The 17305-nt window shown below is 53.6% G+C and overlaps 1 protein-coding gene and 1 non-coding gene across 2 annotated transcripts; both read left to right on the forward strand.

Annotated features, from left to right (window-relative positions):
- Positions 1–27: 27 nt before the first annotated feature.
- On the forward strand, positions 28–11508 carry OPTC (opticin). The gene is made up of 7 exons (XM_055420111.2): positions 28–844; positions 4994–5225; positions 5890–6025; positions 7936–8094; positions 8774–8976; positions 10607–10702; positions 11118–11508. The coding sequence occupies exons 2-7, from the start codon at positions 5001–5003 to the stop codon at positions 11286–11288; spliced, it is 990 nt and encodes a 329-aa protein (XP_055276086.1). The 5' UTR covers positions 28–844; positions 4994–5000; the 3' UTR covers positions 11289–11508.
- Positions 3917–4028, forward strand: LOC129551851 (U6 spliceosomal RNA). The gene has a single exon (XR_008685160.1). It is a non-coding gene; the product is annotated as a U6 spliceosomal RNA (small nuclear RNA).
- Positions 11509–17305: the final 5797 nt, after the last annotated feature.

Raw genomic sequence — 17305 nt, forward strand, 5'->3', positions numbered from 1 at the left:
TATTCCTAAGAAACTCTAGGGAAATGATTCTAAAACCTTTTCTTGGTGAACTTCCCCCATTCCTAAAGTCAGATAAAAAAATCTGGCAGCCACATGTGAAGCCCCAAACTCCAAGTTCTTTTCAATCCACAGATACTACTAGATGGTTGCTGCTGCTGCTAAGTCACTTCATTCGTGTCTGACTCTGTGTGACCCCATAGACGGAAGCCCACCAGGCTCCCCCGTCCCTGGGATTCTCCAGGCAAGAACACTGGAGTGGGTTGCCATTTCCTTCTCCAATGTGTGAAAGTGAAAAGTGAAAGTGAAGTCGCTCAGTCGTGTCCGACCCTTAGCGACCCCACGGACTGCAGCCCACCAGGCTCCTCCGTCCATGGGATTTTCTAGCCAAGAGGACTGGAGTGGGGTGCCATTGCCTTCTCCGACTAGATGGTTGAGGGTCTCCCAAATGCTCAGTACTGAGACAGATGCAGAAAGACACACACCAGACTGCACTCCTAACCAGCAAGACTCACAGACTGGTTGAGGACCGGCAGTGTGAGATGCACGGACAGTGACGCATAGGATGTCAAGTGCAGCGAGCGTCTGGAATGGTCTACAGGCCACGCAGATCTTCACAGCGGGGCCACGCCACGGTGCCCGGGAGCCTCTCTGCAGGGGGAAGGTTTGTTTCAGAGCCAACCTTGTAATCCTCCCGGACTACACCACATTCTTTTGGATAAAAAACTGCCAGATACTGTCCCACTCCTGCTCCCTTGCCTCCTAAATTCCTGCCTCAGTTCAGTTCAGCAAGTATTCAGCGTATGTCAACCACGTGCAAGGTTTCCAGCTAAGAATTCAAGGACAGGTAATATACAACCCCTTGCCCTTGAGGAATTCATAAAGGGAAAATCCATGAATTAGTAATTGCATGTCTTAAGTGTCTGCAATAATGCTGGCTACAAAAAGCATTGTGGAGAGGGTCTCTACTTCTGCCTGGGAGAAACCAGAATGGTTCCTATCATTTGCACTGGATCTTAAGATTTGAATCAGGTTTTGCCAGGTGGGAGAAGGAGGAAAAAACACATAAGCAGGAAAGAAGGGAACCAGCTTGAGAAAAAGATCGGAAGACATGGAGTCTACCGTGTGTGTGTGAGTGTGTGTGTGTGTGTCTGAAAGAAGAGGAATGATTTGCAGTCATGGATTTATGCGGCTACAAGCCCTCGGCAGGAAATAGACCCCTGCTGTCCAAAAAAGCAGGGGAGTTCCTGAAACCTCCTCCTCTGCCTCTCTCTCTCTGTGTCCACGAACAGGGAAGCAATGGGGTCACCCTGCCCCAGACCTCTGTCCCCAGGGCCTGCCACCTCCACTCCATCATCACGCCTCCTGCTTCTCCTAACGAGGCTCAGGTTAGAGTGGCTTTCCAGGGCTGAGCTGCTTGGAACAACAGCAGGACGGTTAGACGTTTCCCACACAGATCACACACACACACACACACACCATGGACCCTCACACACACACACACACACACACACACACACACACCATGGACCCTCACACACACACACACCCCTGGCCCTCACACACGCGCGTGCACACACACACCATGGACCCTCCCTGAAACCCATGGTAACCAGACAGCGTGTCGGGTGTGTTTGTGAAGCCGAGAGTAGAAGGCGTTGAGGGTCTGGAACTTGAAGACTGAACCAGAAGCGGCTCAGCCGGGCCAGGGGTGCAGGAACTGGCGCACGCGCGGCGGGACCAGAAGCAGCCGAGAGCGAGAGCGAGCGCAGGGCTTGCGGGGGCCACCTAGAGCAGACGTGCTGGGGGCGCGGCCCAGGGGAGCGGGGGCAGACTGCAGGGGAGATGAAGGAGCAGTCACACCGCTTTCTTAGGGAACAAACGGTGCGGCGTGGAGGGGTGACGCCCGGCTGACTGGAGTGGGCCGGGGGATGGCTGTGGAGAAGGTTGAGGACCGCCCACCGCAGGCGCCGCCCGCTTCCTGGGCACCTTCCTGGCTCCAGGGCCCTCTCTCCACCAGCAGAGCCCTCTGTGTCTCTCCTCGTGCAGGGCGCTGCTGGGGGATCAGAAACAGATTTTGCTCTGAAGACAAGGTTCCTGGGCTGGGAAAGCCCCTCTATTCCAGCTGGTGCCCAGGAACACTGCAAGCCAGGCTCTGGCCCTTGGGCGTGGCTATTAGCTCTGCCCCTTCAGGTACTGTGCCAGGGCAGAGATGAGTTCTGCCAGGGCCATCTGTTCTGAGGCTACAGAGACGCATGACCTCAGGACTTCTAGGGTGAGGCAAAGAAGGCAGCTGCTGCTGCTGCTAAGTCACTTCAGTCGTGTCCGACTCTGTGCGAACCCACAGACCTCAGCCCACCAGGCTCCTCTGTCCCTGGGATTGTCCAGGCAAGAATACTGGAGTGGGTTGCCATTTCCTTCTCCAAAAGAAGGCAGGGGTCATATGAATTAAGGATTTAGGACCTGGCGCTGGCTCTGTGTGATCTTGGGCAAGTCACCTCTCTTTGCTGGGCCTCTGATTCTCCACCTGTACTATAAAAGGTTTGGATTAAATGATCCTAATGATTAATTAATGATCCTGAGACCCTCGCAGCTAGGATTCAGTCCATGGCTCGTGGGAGGAAGCAGAGAGGAGGAGCATCGTCTAAGAACCTGGGCAAACCATGTACACAGGCCGGCAGAATCAGGAGGAGGGTGTCTGAGCTCCTTCCCACTGCTTTCAGCAGGGGCTTGCCTAAGGAGCCAGGGAAAGAAGAGTCTCTCCCAAGAAGTGTGTCTTTGGTAAGGATCCCAGAGGGGAGATTCTCCTCAGACACCTGAGGACCCCACACGATGCTTCTGGTGTTTATGATCAGGAAATGCTTTTCTAGGGCCCAGCCTTGTAGGTCCGGAGAGTTTCCCGTATCTTCCTGTCCATCACTGTCAGCGAGCTTGAAGCTGGCTTTCACGTTCTACCGCATCCCTGTTCATGTCCTCTGTGAGCCTCCCTGTGGTGCTGGCTGCGCGCTTTTAGTCCCGCAGTAGAGGCCCAGGTGGCAGGCAGTGGTGCTGGTCAGAGTGCCGCAGCTGAGCCTCTTTAAATCTTTGGATTCCATCTCTGAAACCAAAGCTGGAGAAGAAAGCGCGAAAGGCGAGCTCCATCCCTCCACAAAGCCCCACGGCTGCCTTCTCCTCTTGGAGAGCGCAGGATCTGATGGGTGGGTGTCCCCTGCAGGGGTGGTAGCCACCTGCCCCCTCAAAGAGGGTGGGCCAGAAAAAGAGACAGAAGGCCGACAGGAGGGGCAAGGGGCAGGGGCAGGGGGCGGGTCCGTGTGGAACTGGGAGGGGAGGGCTGTGGGGAGGGAGGGAATGTGAGGGACCCGCTGAGGGAGGGGGAGAAGAAACGGACCTCAGGGAAGAGAGAAGTCATTGGCTTGACTTGCTCCCCGCCCTCCCCAGGCAACCTCCTACCCAGGCCCCTCAGAGGGTCCTAACTTCTCCGTCAGAGCGCCCGCCTCTCTGGAAGCTGTGAGGCTCCATTTGGAACCCAGAGTCTCCAGGGTAAGGTTGTGGGCTTTGCTATCAGGCCTGTTGGTGCGCGAGTGGGGGCGAGTGCGGGGGAGGGGAGCACCGGGCTCAGCGGGGTGGGGTGTTGGCGCTGAGCTTGGAGGGAGGCAGTGACTCGTCTCAGGGCTTTCTTCTTCCAGATTTTTTTGATTATATAATTTGGTTTGGAGTAAGGTATGGGAGGTAAGTTGAAGAGACAGCTCTTGCTACAGATGGGGGCTCACCTGCTTGCCCAGCTAAAATTAAGAAAGAGGGAAAGTGCTCGCTTTAGCAGCATATATATATATATGTGCTGCACACACACACACTTTATCAATGTAATTTTGACTGATTTGAGTTGTATGGCAGAAACCAACACAACATTGTAAAGCAATTATCGTCCGATTAAAAAAATGAAAAACAGAATAAAATTGGGGTGATACAGAAGATTAGCGTGGTCCCTGCACAAGGATAACATGCAAATTCATGAAGCATTCCATATTTTTTATAACTGAATCACTTTGCTATACAGCAAAAATTGGCCCAACACTGTAAATCAACTATACTTCAAGTTTAATAATTGAAGGAAAAAAAGAGTCTCCTAGAGACTCGTGCAGCTGACTTTGGGGAAAGATGCGTTATCAGAAATACACCAGGTACTTCACAGCCACACAACGCACATTCCCTGACCCATCTGTGCATATGTGGATTAATATGCATGAACATTTGAACTCATCTGTACAGAGATACATACGGAACTTTTGGGTGTGTACAACCATACACAAAGTGTTCTTTTGTATCTGTAATCTTTTGTTTCTAAAAAGCTGCACTCATATTTTAAAACTAACATTCTTTTCTGTAATCAGTTCTGACTGGAATCCATTTTTAAGCCTATGTTCCCTAAATGGATTAGGCATTCCTGGAACTAGGCTTGCCCTATTTCCTTCTGTGCCCCCAGAGACAAATTCAGGGCCTGGGACTATTAAGATAGCTCATAAATGTTTGTCAGGCAAAGGCACGAATGAATGAACGATCTTCTTAAAAACCACAGGTTTCCTTAATGGTGAAGTTTCTCTAAATCTGGTGTAGTGGCTAATAGTTACACTCTGAATGGGTGACTGTGTAAGAGAGCACATCTGTGTATGCCTAGTTAGTAGGGAGTTATGTAGACAAGGGGACACGCATGTGTGTGTTGAGATGAATAAATGAGATTTTGCCAGGTGCCTGCACGCGTGAATGAATATCAGTGTGTGGACGAGACTAAAGCGGGGGCTGACAGGAGACATCCCCTGAGATGTAGCCCCAGCGTGGAGGGAGCCTGCACTTGCAATGAAGACACTAAGTGTGTGGCAAACGGCTTAAGGGTCTGCAAGCACAGGGGTGGGAAGTGGGGTGAGTTTGTGAGCTGTTCCCCCAGGACTGGACACCTTAGTGATTCGGCTCCATTCTCATTGCATTCCCCACCCGCCAGGACCCCCATGAAGCTCCTGGCCTTACTGAGCCTTCTGACCCTGATGCTGCAGGAAGCAGGGACAGCCTCTCTCTCAAAGGAGGAGAGGGCAGAAGACCAGCCATACGGGGAAGGTGACTCTTATGCCGTTCTGCATCTGGGGGACTATGTCCTGAGCCTGGACAACTACGATGAGGTCATCAATCTGAGCAACTATGACGAGCTCACAGACTACAGGGACCAGCTCCCCCAGGTGAGGGCCATGCAGCAGACTCACTGCATTCCCTGAAAGAAACTGGAAACCGGAAGTCTGGTCCCTCTCTACCTCGTAATCAGCTGTCTCGAGCCTCCATCTTTCTCCGGAAAGTGGAAATTCTTGTTCCTCCACAGGAAACTGTCACTTACATAATGCTAAATTGTGAGCCTTCCCGTAGAAGTCACACATCCCTCCCTCCCTCTGCCTTCAAGTGAGACCATAAAGTATATCTCACTGGAACACCAGCAGTGTCCTCACATTCTCCTAGAAAAAAGGAGCGCCACAGCCTGTCCTAGACTGCCTTCCATTCAGAAGCCCATTCCTCAGCCCTGCCTGCCTTCACAGGGGCTGACGTGAAGACTGCACTCTTTTGCTGTGTGAGCGTGATCCCCGGGCAAGGGAAGGTCCCTGTCAGGGGGTCTGGAGATTGGTCCTCGCTCTCCCACCAGTTTGGCCGCCTGCAGGCTGCTGAGCTCAGGCCCTCCCTATCTGGACCTCCATTTCCGCCTCCATAGCGTGATGAGAGGCCAGACACTCAGAAAGTCCTTGCTTGTCCCACTTTCTGCCCACCCTCCCCCATTAATTGGTTGCTGAAGTTCCCAGACTACAAAGCAAAGTTCCTCTCAGGCAAAAACTGACTTACTGTGTGCTGTGTCTCCAGGTTAAAGGGACCAGCCTGGCTTCTCTCACCAGGACACGTTTTACTCAGAGCACAGAGGCTGCAGGGTCACTCCCTTCAAACCCCACGACGGCCAGGCCTCCGATATTAGGCCTGCTGGCTGCCCCGACCAACCATGGTAAGTTCACAGGCACAGTCTCACCAGCCACGACCGAGCGCCAGGGGTGCCAAAGAGGAGGGTCGTCAGGGGTGGAGAGCAGAGGGTCAGGGAGAGAAGGGGAAACAGCTGCGGGGTGGGGGGTGTGGGAAACAGAGGGAGAGGCCGACTGTTCCGGATGCTTCTGCCTGAATGCACTACCGGGATGGAAGCAAAGAAAGCGAGGGCTCCCCTGTGCCGGCAAAGCCACTGGCCCTCATTAACGGCATCGCTGGGGAGCAGGCTGAGTGGTAATCAGATTACAGACAATTAAAAACCTGTACAGAAGAAGAAATAACTTTGTGGCTGTCATTTGGCATGGGGGCAAATGAAGAATTTATTTTGCTTTTCAGCTTGAATTCCCTCTCTAGCATCTTCTCCCCTACTCCCTGAGGCCCTCCTGGAGACTCAGATGCTGGCATATCCCTCAGTAGAGGGGGGGGGTTGGCACTCTGCTGGGGGTCAGAACTGAGGCACAGGAGGATGCAGTTAATTCCAGAATTGCTTGTTCTCAGTTCCTATTCTTCTCTTGAGATGTTTGCCTTGAGTGGGTACAGGGTAATGAGGCATCATTAGAAAAAACACTTCAGGCAGGAATCTATGACCTCCCAGGCTTAAAGGGCCTCAGCTGGACCTGCCATCCAAGACCTTGGGATAAGTACACTATCAACTCATGGCTGGTGAGGAAAAGCTGTCTCTTAATCTTGAGTCAGTGTCACTACCAACAGAGTTCCTCCTTGAGCTGGACTGGCAGTGGTCTTTAGTAACCTCTGTCCTTTCTAAGGAGAAGGCAATGGCAACCCACTCCAGTACTCTCCCCTGGAAAATCCCATGAACGGAGGAGCCTAGTGGGCTGCAGTCCATGGGGTCACTAAGAGTTGGACACGACTGAGTGACTTCACTTTCACTTTTCACTTTCACTTTTCACTTTCATGCATTGGAGAAGGAAATGGCAACCCACTCCAGTGTTCTTGCCTGGAGAATCCCAGGGACGGGGGAGCCTGGTGGGCTTCCGTCTATGGGGTCGCACAGAGTCCGACACGACTGAAGCGACTTAGCAGCAGCTGCAGCAGCAGTGCTTTCTAAAAGCAAGAGAGAGAGGCTTTCTACAGTATTCAATAAAACCTTTCTAACTCGTTAAAGCCAGTCTGAGCTTGTGGCCTGGCCTAAGTCTCATGGCCACTGGTCGTAGACTGAGAAGAGGGGAGGGATGTTTCCCAACAGCAAACTGACATGCTGATATCACAAGAAGGGGACGTGAATCCTAGACAGTCAGCGTCCACTCCACCTTGACTCTATTATGCTTTTTGGAGCCGCCTAGAACCTAATTCCTTGCCCACAAGGCAGGGGGCAGAGTCAGCAGCCATTGGCCATTGCACTGACTTTGTATCATCTGCAGTACACTTTGGGGGGCCAGAGAGAAGCCCCATGGAAAGGAGGCTAACACACCCACCTCTGTGGTTGCACCTAAATGTCCTAGAAATACCCACATAGGCCCGGGAAAATCTACACAGGACCAGGGTCTGATGAAGGCACTAAGGGCTTGGATCGTAATGGTAATAACTGAGGGAGGCTCTGCTTCTCTCAGTCAAGGCTGAGTGCCAGACGGGAGCAGCCAGCAGCACTCTCGGGGCACTGTGACAGTCGGTCTGGGTGGCAACCTGAGAGATACAGGTGACCTCGGCTCAGGCATTACCTGGCCAGGGTCGCTGGTCCCAGAGGCTGAGGGAGTCTCGCGGGTGTGTATGTATGTGTGTCTCCCACTGGTCCCAGAGGCTAAGCGAGTCTCATGGGTGTGTGTGTGTATGTGTCTCCCATTGGTCCCAGAGGCTGAGGGAGTCTCGCGGGGTTGTGGGGGGGTCTCCCTGTGTTCTATCCTCCACCTGGACCAGGCCTGCCAACCTGTCTGATCTGCGTGTGCCTCGGTTCCTCTGTGTACTGTGATGACGCGGACCTGGAGAACATCCCTCCTCTTCCCCAGACGACTGCCTACTTATACGCTCGGTTCAACCGCATCAGCCATATTCGGGCTGGAGACTTCAAAGGGCTGAGTATATAACGTGCTGACAAAGAAAAGAGTGGGTGGGCAGAGGGAACCCCTCGGTTCTTTCCCTTGCCACTCAGCCACACTGAACAATCATTAGAGTGCCCCACCTGTGTCGGCCCTACCCTGTGGCTTTCAGTCTCTCCAGCTTGGAAATTAGTCTAACTCCTGGCCTTGAAGTTTTTCTATGGCAGAAGTGACCTGTTCTTGTTTTTGCTCCACAAAGCTATGGGAAGCTGGGGAGGAGAAGCTATGAGCAAGCCTATGTTTTCAGGCTGCCCTCCTTGGCCTCTGGACAAAACCATGCTAACGCTGGTCTATAACCCAGACCCCATCGCTCATTGCTGACAGGCTTCCTGGGCCTCAGAATTTTGGGGGTTCTTTTGTTAGTTTGTATAAACTAACAGGTAGAAGTAGGGTGGATCCAGGAATTCCTGCACCTGTTGGGTCTTACCCTCAGAAGCCTTCTTCCAAGCCAATCCACACAGGACAGAACACTCCAGGGAAAGTTATCACGGAATCTGAGGACTTTCCCAGGTTTATCAAGTTCTTCCTTCTGGTTTGACCCTGGTGCAAGTGGAGCGCTGGCTCGCCTCCCCTGTACTGAGACAGGAGAAGGGCGCGGGCAGCTCCAGCAGGATCAAGGGGAGATGATGTGTCCTTGTGTTCTGCTCTGTACCTCTTAGCAAAACTGAAGAGGATTGACCTCTCTGGCAATTCCATCTCCTCCATCGATGACAAGGCCCTCCGCCTGTTGCCTGCTCTGCGGGATCTGATCCTCCCTGAAAACAAGCTCACGGCGCTGCCTGCGCTGCCCACCGGCATCGAGGTCCTGGACGTCCGCATGAATCGGCTCCAGAGCTCAGGGATACAGCCTGAAGCCTTCAGGGTGAGCCAAGGCCTTGCATCCCTGTCTACCGCATGCCACCCGTGCCCACAACCACACACACACGCACCTGGCCCTCATGGAATATCTCTGTCCCAACCCTGGTCTGGGGCATGAAAGTCAAATGTCATTTTCTTTTTTTTACCTTTTGCTTTTATTTGCACTTATTTTTTGTGGCATTTATTCCCAGGCCATCAGTTTTTTGTTTCTTCTGAAGGGATATCTTTTTCTTCTGTGCAAACGTCCTATTCTGGTGTAGGAACAATCTGTTATTTTTCAGTAAGGGTCATCTCAACGTGGCAGGGGGAGCTCATGTCTGGGTCGATCCAAGTCCCGAGCTGCATCTTCGGGGCTTTGTTCACATGAGGTGCTGAGTGACCAGGGATCTCAGCCTCTCAGTCCAGCGTTACTCTCTGTGCTTCTGAGCACGTGCAGTAACAGTTCAGCATTCTTGGACCGCCGACCCTGCATCTAGCCCGATCCTTTGGCCTGGGCACACCTACCAGTCCCACCATTGTGACAGTGGGACAGTGGCGCATATTGCTTCTGTAAAGTGACATCTTGCAGATAGTTCGTGGCCTTTCAGATATGCATACCCTTAATGACCTAAGCAGTTTCACAAAAGTTCTTAAAGTGAACAAGAAGATTTAAACCTCTTGATTTGCATGATTTTGTGGGGTTTTCTGGGTCAAGTGGATAGAGAACTGTTCTTAGAGCTCACCTCAGGCCACTCACCAGAAAAGCCAAGCCCCATTTTCTTCGTCTAAGCCATCAGCAACTCCCCCTCTCCCTCTTGAGGCACCTGGCCCCTTGGGTTCCTTCTCTGCAACTGCTCATTCACCTCCCTGGGCACCAGTGTTTTCCACACACTCACCTTCTGCTCCCCAGACACTTGCACTAACATGTGACTTGACTTGGAGTTGTACTGATTCCTGCTGTCACTCTGTGTATCTTTTTGTTTTCAGAACCCACCACTAACTGACCAACCTTGTTCTTCTAGGAGCACTTTCTCAAGAGAGACAATCTGGTTGGTCCCTGGCTGGCCAGTTTCAATGGGAAGGGCTAAACGCATGCACAGATGCGGCCCCCTGGGCTGGTGCCCACTCAGTGGTCCAGGGAGCCCTGGGGCAGTCCCAGTGGGGGAACAGAGAGAGCTGTGAGACTGACACCCCAGCTGACACACTCACATGCAAAACTTTCTCCATCGGGCCTGTGGCTCTCCTTATGCTGGTCCGAGTATCGCCCAGCCATGCTCTTCATATTTGGTCCAGATTTAGCATCTGGAGACTTTTTTCCTTTTCCGGAGACTTTCACTTGGGAAAGTCCCTTCTGATAGCAGGGATGTTGAAGCTGGGCCCGAATGTCCTGCTGGCCTGTTTCCCAGCCATCCTTGCCCCTTGCTTGCTCCTCCCAGAGTCCCCCCAACACTGCTGAGCCCCTTCATGGCCCTCAGCTGCAGCAGCTGTTCCTTCTGCATCCAGTGGGAGGAGATGAACCATCCCTGAAGCACCCAGCTCAGGACCCGGCACCTGGCTGAGGCCCAGGAGTGAAGGAATGGGGTCACATCAGTACCCCTCACTCCTCGGGCCCCACAGAGCCCACCAGCCTCCCACGTCCTTTGCCCCCTGTCCAGGCACTGGAGAAGCTGCAGTTCCTCTACCTGGCCGATAACCTGCTGGATGCCATCCCCCGGTCCCTGCCCCTGAGCCTGCGCTCACTGCACCTGCAGGTGAGTGGTTTCCCGGAGAACTGGGGTGTTGGATGGCACAGAGGGTGGAGGTCAGATTGCAGGGAGCCCCCTTGAGCGGGGGGGGGGGGTCGCCGTCACCGAGAGCTCGGAGAGCAGAGTTGGCGCGTCTTACTCAGCCCACTGTCTACGCCTTTAAAATGCTTCCCTTGCGCTCTTACCCCATCTCACCCAGTGCCCACCCTGCTGCCCTCCACTCACCCTCTGTCCCCTCCCCCTCCGCCTCTCGTGCCCCTCTCTGTCCTCAGTGGGCCCCCGGCCTCCTTGTTGTTTGTGGCCCCAGCCTTCTGGGCCTCGGTGTCTCCAGCTGCAGAGGGGAGGTGAGCTGGTGGGGCGAGGCCTGAGGGCAGACTCACCAGGCAGAGGAGCGCCGCAGCAGTCAGTGTGTTCTCTCCAGAATAACAAGATAGAGACCGTGCGGAGGGACGCCTTCTGCGATGCCGAGGAGCACAGACACACCAGGAGGCAGCTGGAAGACATCCGCCTGGACGGCAACCCCGTCAACCTTAGCCTCTTCCCCAGCGCCTACTTCTGCCTGCCTCGGCTCCCCACGGGCCGCTTCATCTAAGTCTGCCCGTCCCCTGAACAGCAACCCTTCATCCAGGCATTAGTCAGCCTCACGATCCAGTGGCAGAAACCCACCGCTCCCCCTCCCTCAACACACACACACACATGCACACACACGTGCACACACGCATGCACATGCACACACACGCCCAAGCACGTGCACACGCACATGCACACACACGCACGTGCACACACACGCACGTGCACACACGCACGTGCACACACACGCACGTGCACACACATGCACACACGCGCACGTGCACACACACATGCGCACGTGCACACACACATGCACACACGCACGCATGTGCACACACATGCACACACACGCACATGCACACACACATGCACGTGCACGCACGTGCACACACACATGCACACACGCACGTGCACACACACACATGCACACACGCACGTGCACACACGCACGTGCACGCACATGCACACACACGCACACACTGAAGTGTCCTCCAGGAGCCAGATTTACATTTCTCCATCCTCTTTCCTTAACACCTTATGGTTCCTGGATCAAAGAATAGAGATGTCTGCAGCAAAGCTCTTTCCCATATTCCCGATTCTTCCTACCCACACAGAAGGCCAAGAGAATCATGTAAGAAGCAGAGAAGGGACAGAAAGAGAAGAGGAAGGGGAATAAGCAGTCGTGTGCTGGAGCCAGTTCTTACTACTAGGCTTGCAAGAACTGATTATTAAATTTTCGAGAATTTTTCAAGCCAGTTATTAAATACAGTCATTATTAAAAACTAAATCATATAAGTTCACAATTAAATATTTTATGTTGAAAACAAATGTAATAAATATTCAAACTCATCACTTCCCCAATTATTTTACTATGTTCTACTATTAACCATGTTCTTGAACTTATTTATGTCTGTGGTATCTGTGTAGTGGAAATACTATATAATGACATGCTTTTAGTGACATCACACTGGTTGTTTGAAATTGGCCACGGTGGGAGTATTTATACCACAGAATTAGTAAATGCTACGTATTAGGATTTTGTTAGAGAGACAGCCTGTTACCTTTGCCAGCACCGCTGAGGATGAAAACTGCTGTTTAAACTAGCCTAAATGGCAACCCACTCCTGTGTTCTTGCCTGGAGAATCTCAGGGAGGGGGGAGCCTGGTGGGCTGCCGTCTCTGGGGTCGCACAGAGTCGGACACGACTGAAGTGACTTAGCAGCAGCAGCAGCCCCTATCTCCAGGCCACCCCACTGGGGGTAGGGTGGGGTTTCTGGGGCTTTTGAAAGTGCCTTGCTTTTCCTATGCCAAGGCTTGTCGTTAGACTTGGAGGGAGCCTTTCCTAAGGATGGAGAACGGATATGAGTCTTGGTCTGGAGGCCCTTCTTGCAGCGCTTACCTGTTCCTGGCTCTTCCTGGCCACGCTCTCTTCTGTTTAACCACCAGAGGGCAGCCTTCTGCAAAGATAAATAAATACAGCAATTACTCATCTGCAGCTTTCCTGGATTCAGGGCAGGGCCCACTGTGCCGGGAGAATGGGAAGAAGGGCAACTATGACCTGACCAACTTACTCCTGGAATTATAATGGTAGGAGAGATGTCATCTTTCTTCTTATAAGGACTTTGTGGGGAAGGGGGTGTAATAGATGAGTGCTTGGCATCAGGTGTTGATTGGAGCATAGAAGAGGGGTGTGTGTGCTCAGTCGCTCAGTCGTGTCTCACTCTGCAACCCCATGGACTGTAGCCCCCCAGGCTCCTCTGTCCATGGGGTTTTCCAGGCAAGAATACTGGAACGGGTTGCCATTTTCTTCTCCAGGGGATCTTCCCAACCCAGGGATCAAACCCACATCTCTTGCATCTGCTCATTGGCAGGTGGATTCTTAACCACTGAGCCACCTGTTGAGTCAGGCAGCTCATGTATTCATTCAAGCAAGGGTTTTATTGAGCACCTACCTGCTATGTGCAGATGATATGCAGCAGATATATTCCTTTTCTTCGTGGAACTTAGAGATGAGTGTGGAAGACATGTGTTGAACAGATAATCATACAAGTAACCACACTATTCAACTCATGATAAATACTGTAAAAGGAATATACAAAATGCTATGAGAGCTTACAGAAGGGGGACATGGGTTAAGGGTCCAAGAGACCTTGAAGAATCAATGTCTAAGCTGAACCCTGAAGGACTAGGAGCCAGTCAAGCAACCACTCAATGTCCCAGGCGGTCCTCATGTCTGGATGAACGGATGTGTCTTGTGGTCCACACGGGAGGGGAGCCATGTGTTTGCCTCTGTGGTTGGACACGACTGAGCGACTTCACTTTCACTTTTCACTTTCACACATTGGAGAAGGAAATGGCAGCCCACTCCAGTGTTCTTGCCTGGAGAATCCCAGGGACGGGGGAGCCTGGTGGGCTTCCGACTAGGGGGTCACACAGAGTCGGACACGACTGAAGTGACTTAGCAGCAGCAGCAGCAGCACTTCTGCAAGCACTGTGGATGCGCAGGTCAGTGCTGTAAGCAGACCAGTCAGGGATTATTATTCTCATTCTTCAGATGAAGAATTTGAGAACTAGAGAAGACTCCACACACAAGTTGCAAACTGTGAGTGGGTGGTGAGGGAGGCCCGGTTTAGTTGCTGCTGTGTCTGCCCTCTCTCTCCCTAGGGATCCGAGGATTCCAGGACCCAAGGACCTCTCTCTCTCTCATCCCCCAGTCACATCCCCTCCATATCCCGCTCTTTTTGATTATGACACGGCCTTGGCATGCAGCAGCTGGAAACCACAAGATCCCTGAGTGCAAGAAACCCTGATTTGAAATAATCCAGTAAAAAGAAGTGAAGAAATTTTCCAGAGTGGGACTCTCCGGTACCAGAAACTGCATCATACCCTCACACCCCAAGGTTAGTACGTGCTAAGTAAAGAAAGGCATCTGACCCTGTTCTCATGTAGCAGAAGTGGACTAAGGATTTCTGGACTCCTGGAATCTGCCAGATGTATATTAGGAGTTTTTATACACGTCAACTCACTTAGCCCCGGTACCCACATCCAACACAGCTAGTAAGTGGCAGGGCCAGGATTCAAACCTGGGGCCCTCTAAGGCCAGGGAGCCGAGTCTTGTTCTCACAGCACACACAGCTCAAGGACTGCTGTCAAGGCCAGCCCAGCAGGCAGTTTCCTCCCTGAGGCTGAGCCTGCAGTGCAGGGGTAGAATTTCCCCAGAGGCCTGCTGCCTCTGCAGCTGCAGCTGCCTCCTAACTAATCCCCTATTTTTGGCTAGGGAAACCCAAGGAACAGAAAGCATGCCCTTGTTGGCCACCCCCCCCCCCCGCAGAAATTCTAAACAGTGCATCTTTGGGCCCTCCCGTGACCCAGGGAGTGGGGTGGGGGCAGAAATCCCAGCAGCTGTCGCATCTTCACTGAAGGAGCTGGGGGCTCTCCTCCGGGACCTAGAGAAGCTAGGGTTGGGGCCTGGCAGGGGAAAGAGAGGGTGCTTCTTTTTCCGGACTGAGGGTCTCCTGTCCTGAGGAATGGAAAGAGGGGAATGAGCCACCCCTGCGGGAAAGGGAGAGCAGAGAGGAGTGGGCTGCGGGAGTGCAGTCTCAGGCAGGGAAGCGCCTCACTGCTGACGCCGATGTACAGGGCTGTGTTGGTTTTAGATCCACCTCTTCCAAGAGCCAGTCTTTCCTAGCCTCCCTCGTGAAGGTCCTCGGTGGCAGGCAGCACCGTGCTCCACCGTGGCACACTTGGCGAGGACCCTTGCTCATGGGTGGCTCCTGGTGGCCCTCCTGCCAGCCCTGAGAAAAGGGGCGCACCCACACACCTCCCCCGCAACACCCCCGTGGCCTCCAGGCAGGCGCCCTGACCAGTTCTGTGACTGTCGTAGGAAGAGGCAGAGCAAAGAGGGAGCATTTGCAGTGACCGCCCTGTCCGCCCGCCTGTCCTCAACTCCACAGCCAGCCCGGGCGGGAAGGGATGGGTGGGGAACGGAAGCAGGTAGGCAAGCTTGAGGGGCCGGAGCCGGAGAGGGTTTCCTCACCCTGACCTTGCCTTGCTGCTTGTTTTCCCTTAAATTTCCTCCCTGAATAACAATCTCTATGCTTATGTTGTAAACTGACACTTTGCTGATCTCTTTGACATATGGGGTTGAATTTATAGTCCCTATAACTCTGTGCAGACGGTATTATTATCTCTGCTTTACAGATGGAAAATGGAAGGCTAATTGATTTGCTAAAAAGCCAGTTGACTTAACATGTAGGAACACAAGGGGGAGTGGGGGCGACAACCTTCACTTGGGAACTCCTGCAGGAGACATGGGAATCCCAGCCCCGCCTGCTGGAGCCACGGGTCAGCGGCCCCCTCCCCATTCCCCAAGACTTTCTGAAGAGCAAAGAGAGCATTTCCCAGACGGGCCAAGGGCCCGCCGCCCACAGAGCTGCCGGCCTGCGCACACGGACGATGCAACGGAGGTGAAGAGGAGGAGATGGCGTCCACGGATCTCAGCTCGGAAACCTCCGGCCTCAAGGACACGCTGCACCCCGTCTCTGCCCCCAGCCCAGCACCCACGTGCGCCCGCGTGCCTGCGTCCAGCCGGACGGGGGCGGCGCCGGCAGGGGCGGGGTGCCGCCGCCCTCGCCGCTGTCCCGCTCTCTCTCTCGCTCCTCCCGGCCTGCCCCTCCCGCTCCGCACACTCGACACCGAAACCAGCTGCGTAGGCCTCTCCCCGCTTTCAAGGTCCCCTCTCTCAGCCGGACCAGCTCCCCACCCCCGGAGCCGCCATCTCACAGACTCCCGCCCGCGGCTGCCGGCAGCCTGCAGAGGGTCTGCATGTGGAGGGGGCCCGCTTCTTTCCCCACAGCTTCCGTGTCTCCCTGCTCTTCCAAGGGTGATGACGCAGCCGAGCGACCGCGTCCGGCCTGTCTCACTGCTCAACCTCCCCAACTCAGACCTGCTTCTCGCCCTCAGACCGGCCTGTTCATCCCTCCCGGGCATGGCCACACCTATGGCTGGACACGAGTGTGCACACCCTGCAGCACACACATGCAGAGCATGTTACACCCGCTCTCTCTCTTCCCCTCTGCATCTGGCCCCTTTCCTGCAGCCCTTGCTGCGCCCCAGGTCCTGGAGCAAACAGCGCGGGTCCCAGCCCCTTGTCCAGAACCCTCATCTCTGGTGTGTGTCTAACACATAATTCACACACAGGAGGAAACGCTGGGAAGAGCACTGGAATGAGACTCCAGAGCCCTGAGTGTGACCACCCCAAGCCCTGATGTGCTGTGTGACATGTGGCAAGTCATGCCAACACCATACCCTGTCTGCCTCCTGCTTGGGGCTGCTCAGCCTAGTTCCGTGGCTCAAGGCATAAACAAGCCTGGTGGGCGACGTGTCTCTCCCCATCCTCATTATTTTTCTCATCTAGGAACAAAGACCAAACTCTTCCAGGAACCTGGGTGGGACATGGACATCCGTCCTGACCCCTCTTGACATGAGAGGCAACAACTCTTGAGTTGCACGTTGCGCATGATCAGTATCCACCCACCAAAGAATAACTGGCTTGGAGTCTCACGGGAAGTGCTTCCCTCCCCCAGAGAGGAAACTGCATCCCAGGATGGGCTCCTGGAGTCCAGGGCCTGCCAGAGGTGCAGCACCTCTCTTGGGGACCTAAGAAACCCTCACAGAGCCATCTCCTCAGAGACAGGCAGGTTGGCAGGTTTGAACCCTGGAAACAAGCAATGGCAGGTGAGCTTGTGGCCTTGAGGAAAGTGCTGGGTGAAGTGGGGATTGGCATGAGCAGAGGAGAGGTAGGACCCTGGTCATGTATAAAAATGCAAGGACAAAGGGATGCCCATAGCCCCCATGCCAGAAACGCTCTGCAAAGTAGGAAGGTATTAAGCAGTTACACAGATGGTTCAAGCACCCTTCAGAAGAGGAAAACAGTGTTGGCTTTAAGGATTCAAGTCTACCAGATCATCTGTATAGTGGGGTTAAAGTCACCTTGCCCATATGGATTCTGGTAACACTTTGAACAAATCAATCTGAAAAA

The sequence above is a fragment of the Moschus berezovskii genome, chromosome 17 (genome assembly GCF_049115385.1).
Source record: "Moschus berezovskii isolate FMDL1 chromosome 17, NW_MosBer_1.0, whole genome shotgun sequence".
Taxonomy (NCBI): domain Eukaryota; kingdom Metazoa; phylum Chordata; class Mammalia; order Artiodactyla; family Moschidae; genus Moschus; species Moschus berezovskii.

What these genes read in the sequence shown, in the direction of transcription:
- OPTC (XM_055420111.2), top strand. Translation starts at nt 5,001, where the DNA reads ATGAAGCTCCTGGCCTTACTGAGCCTTCTGACCCTGATGCTGCAGGAA. An exon ending in ACAGGGACCAGCTCCCCCAG is followed by an intron (nt 5,226 to 5,889) that starts GTGAGGGCCATG and finishes CTGTGTCTCCAG; the next exon opens with GTTAAAGGGACCAGCCTGGC. An exon ending in GGCTGCCCCGACCAACCATG is followed by an intron (nt 6,026 to 7,935) that starts GTAAGTTCACAG and finishes CACCTGGACCAG; the next exon opens with GCCTGCCAACCTGTCTGATC.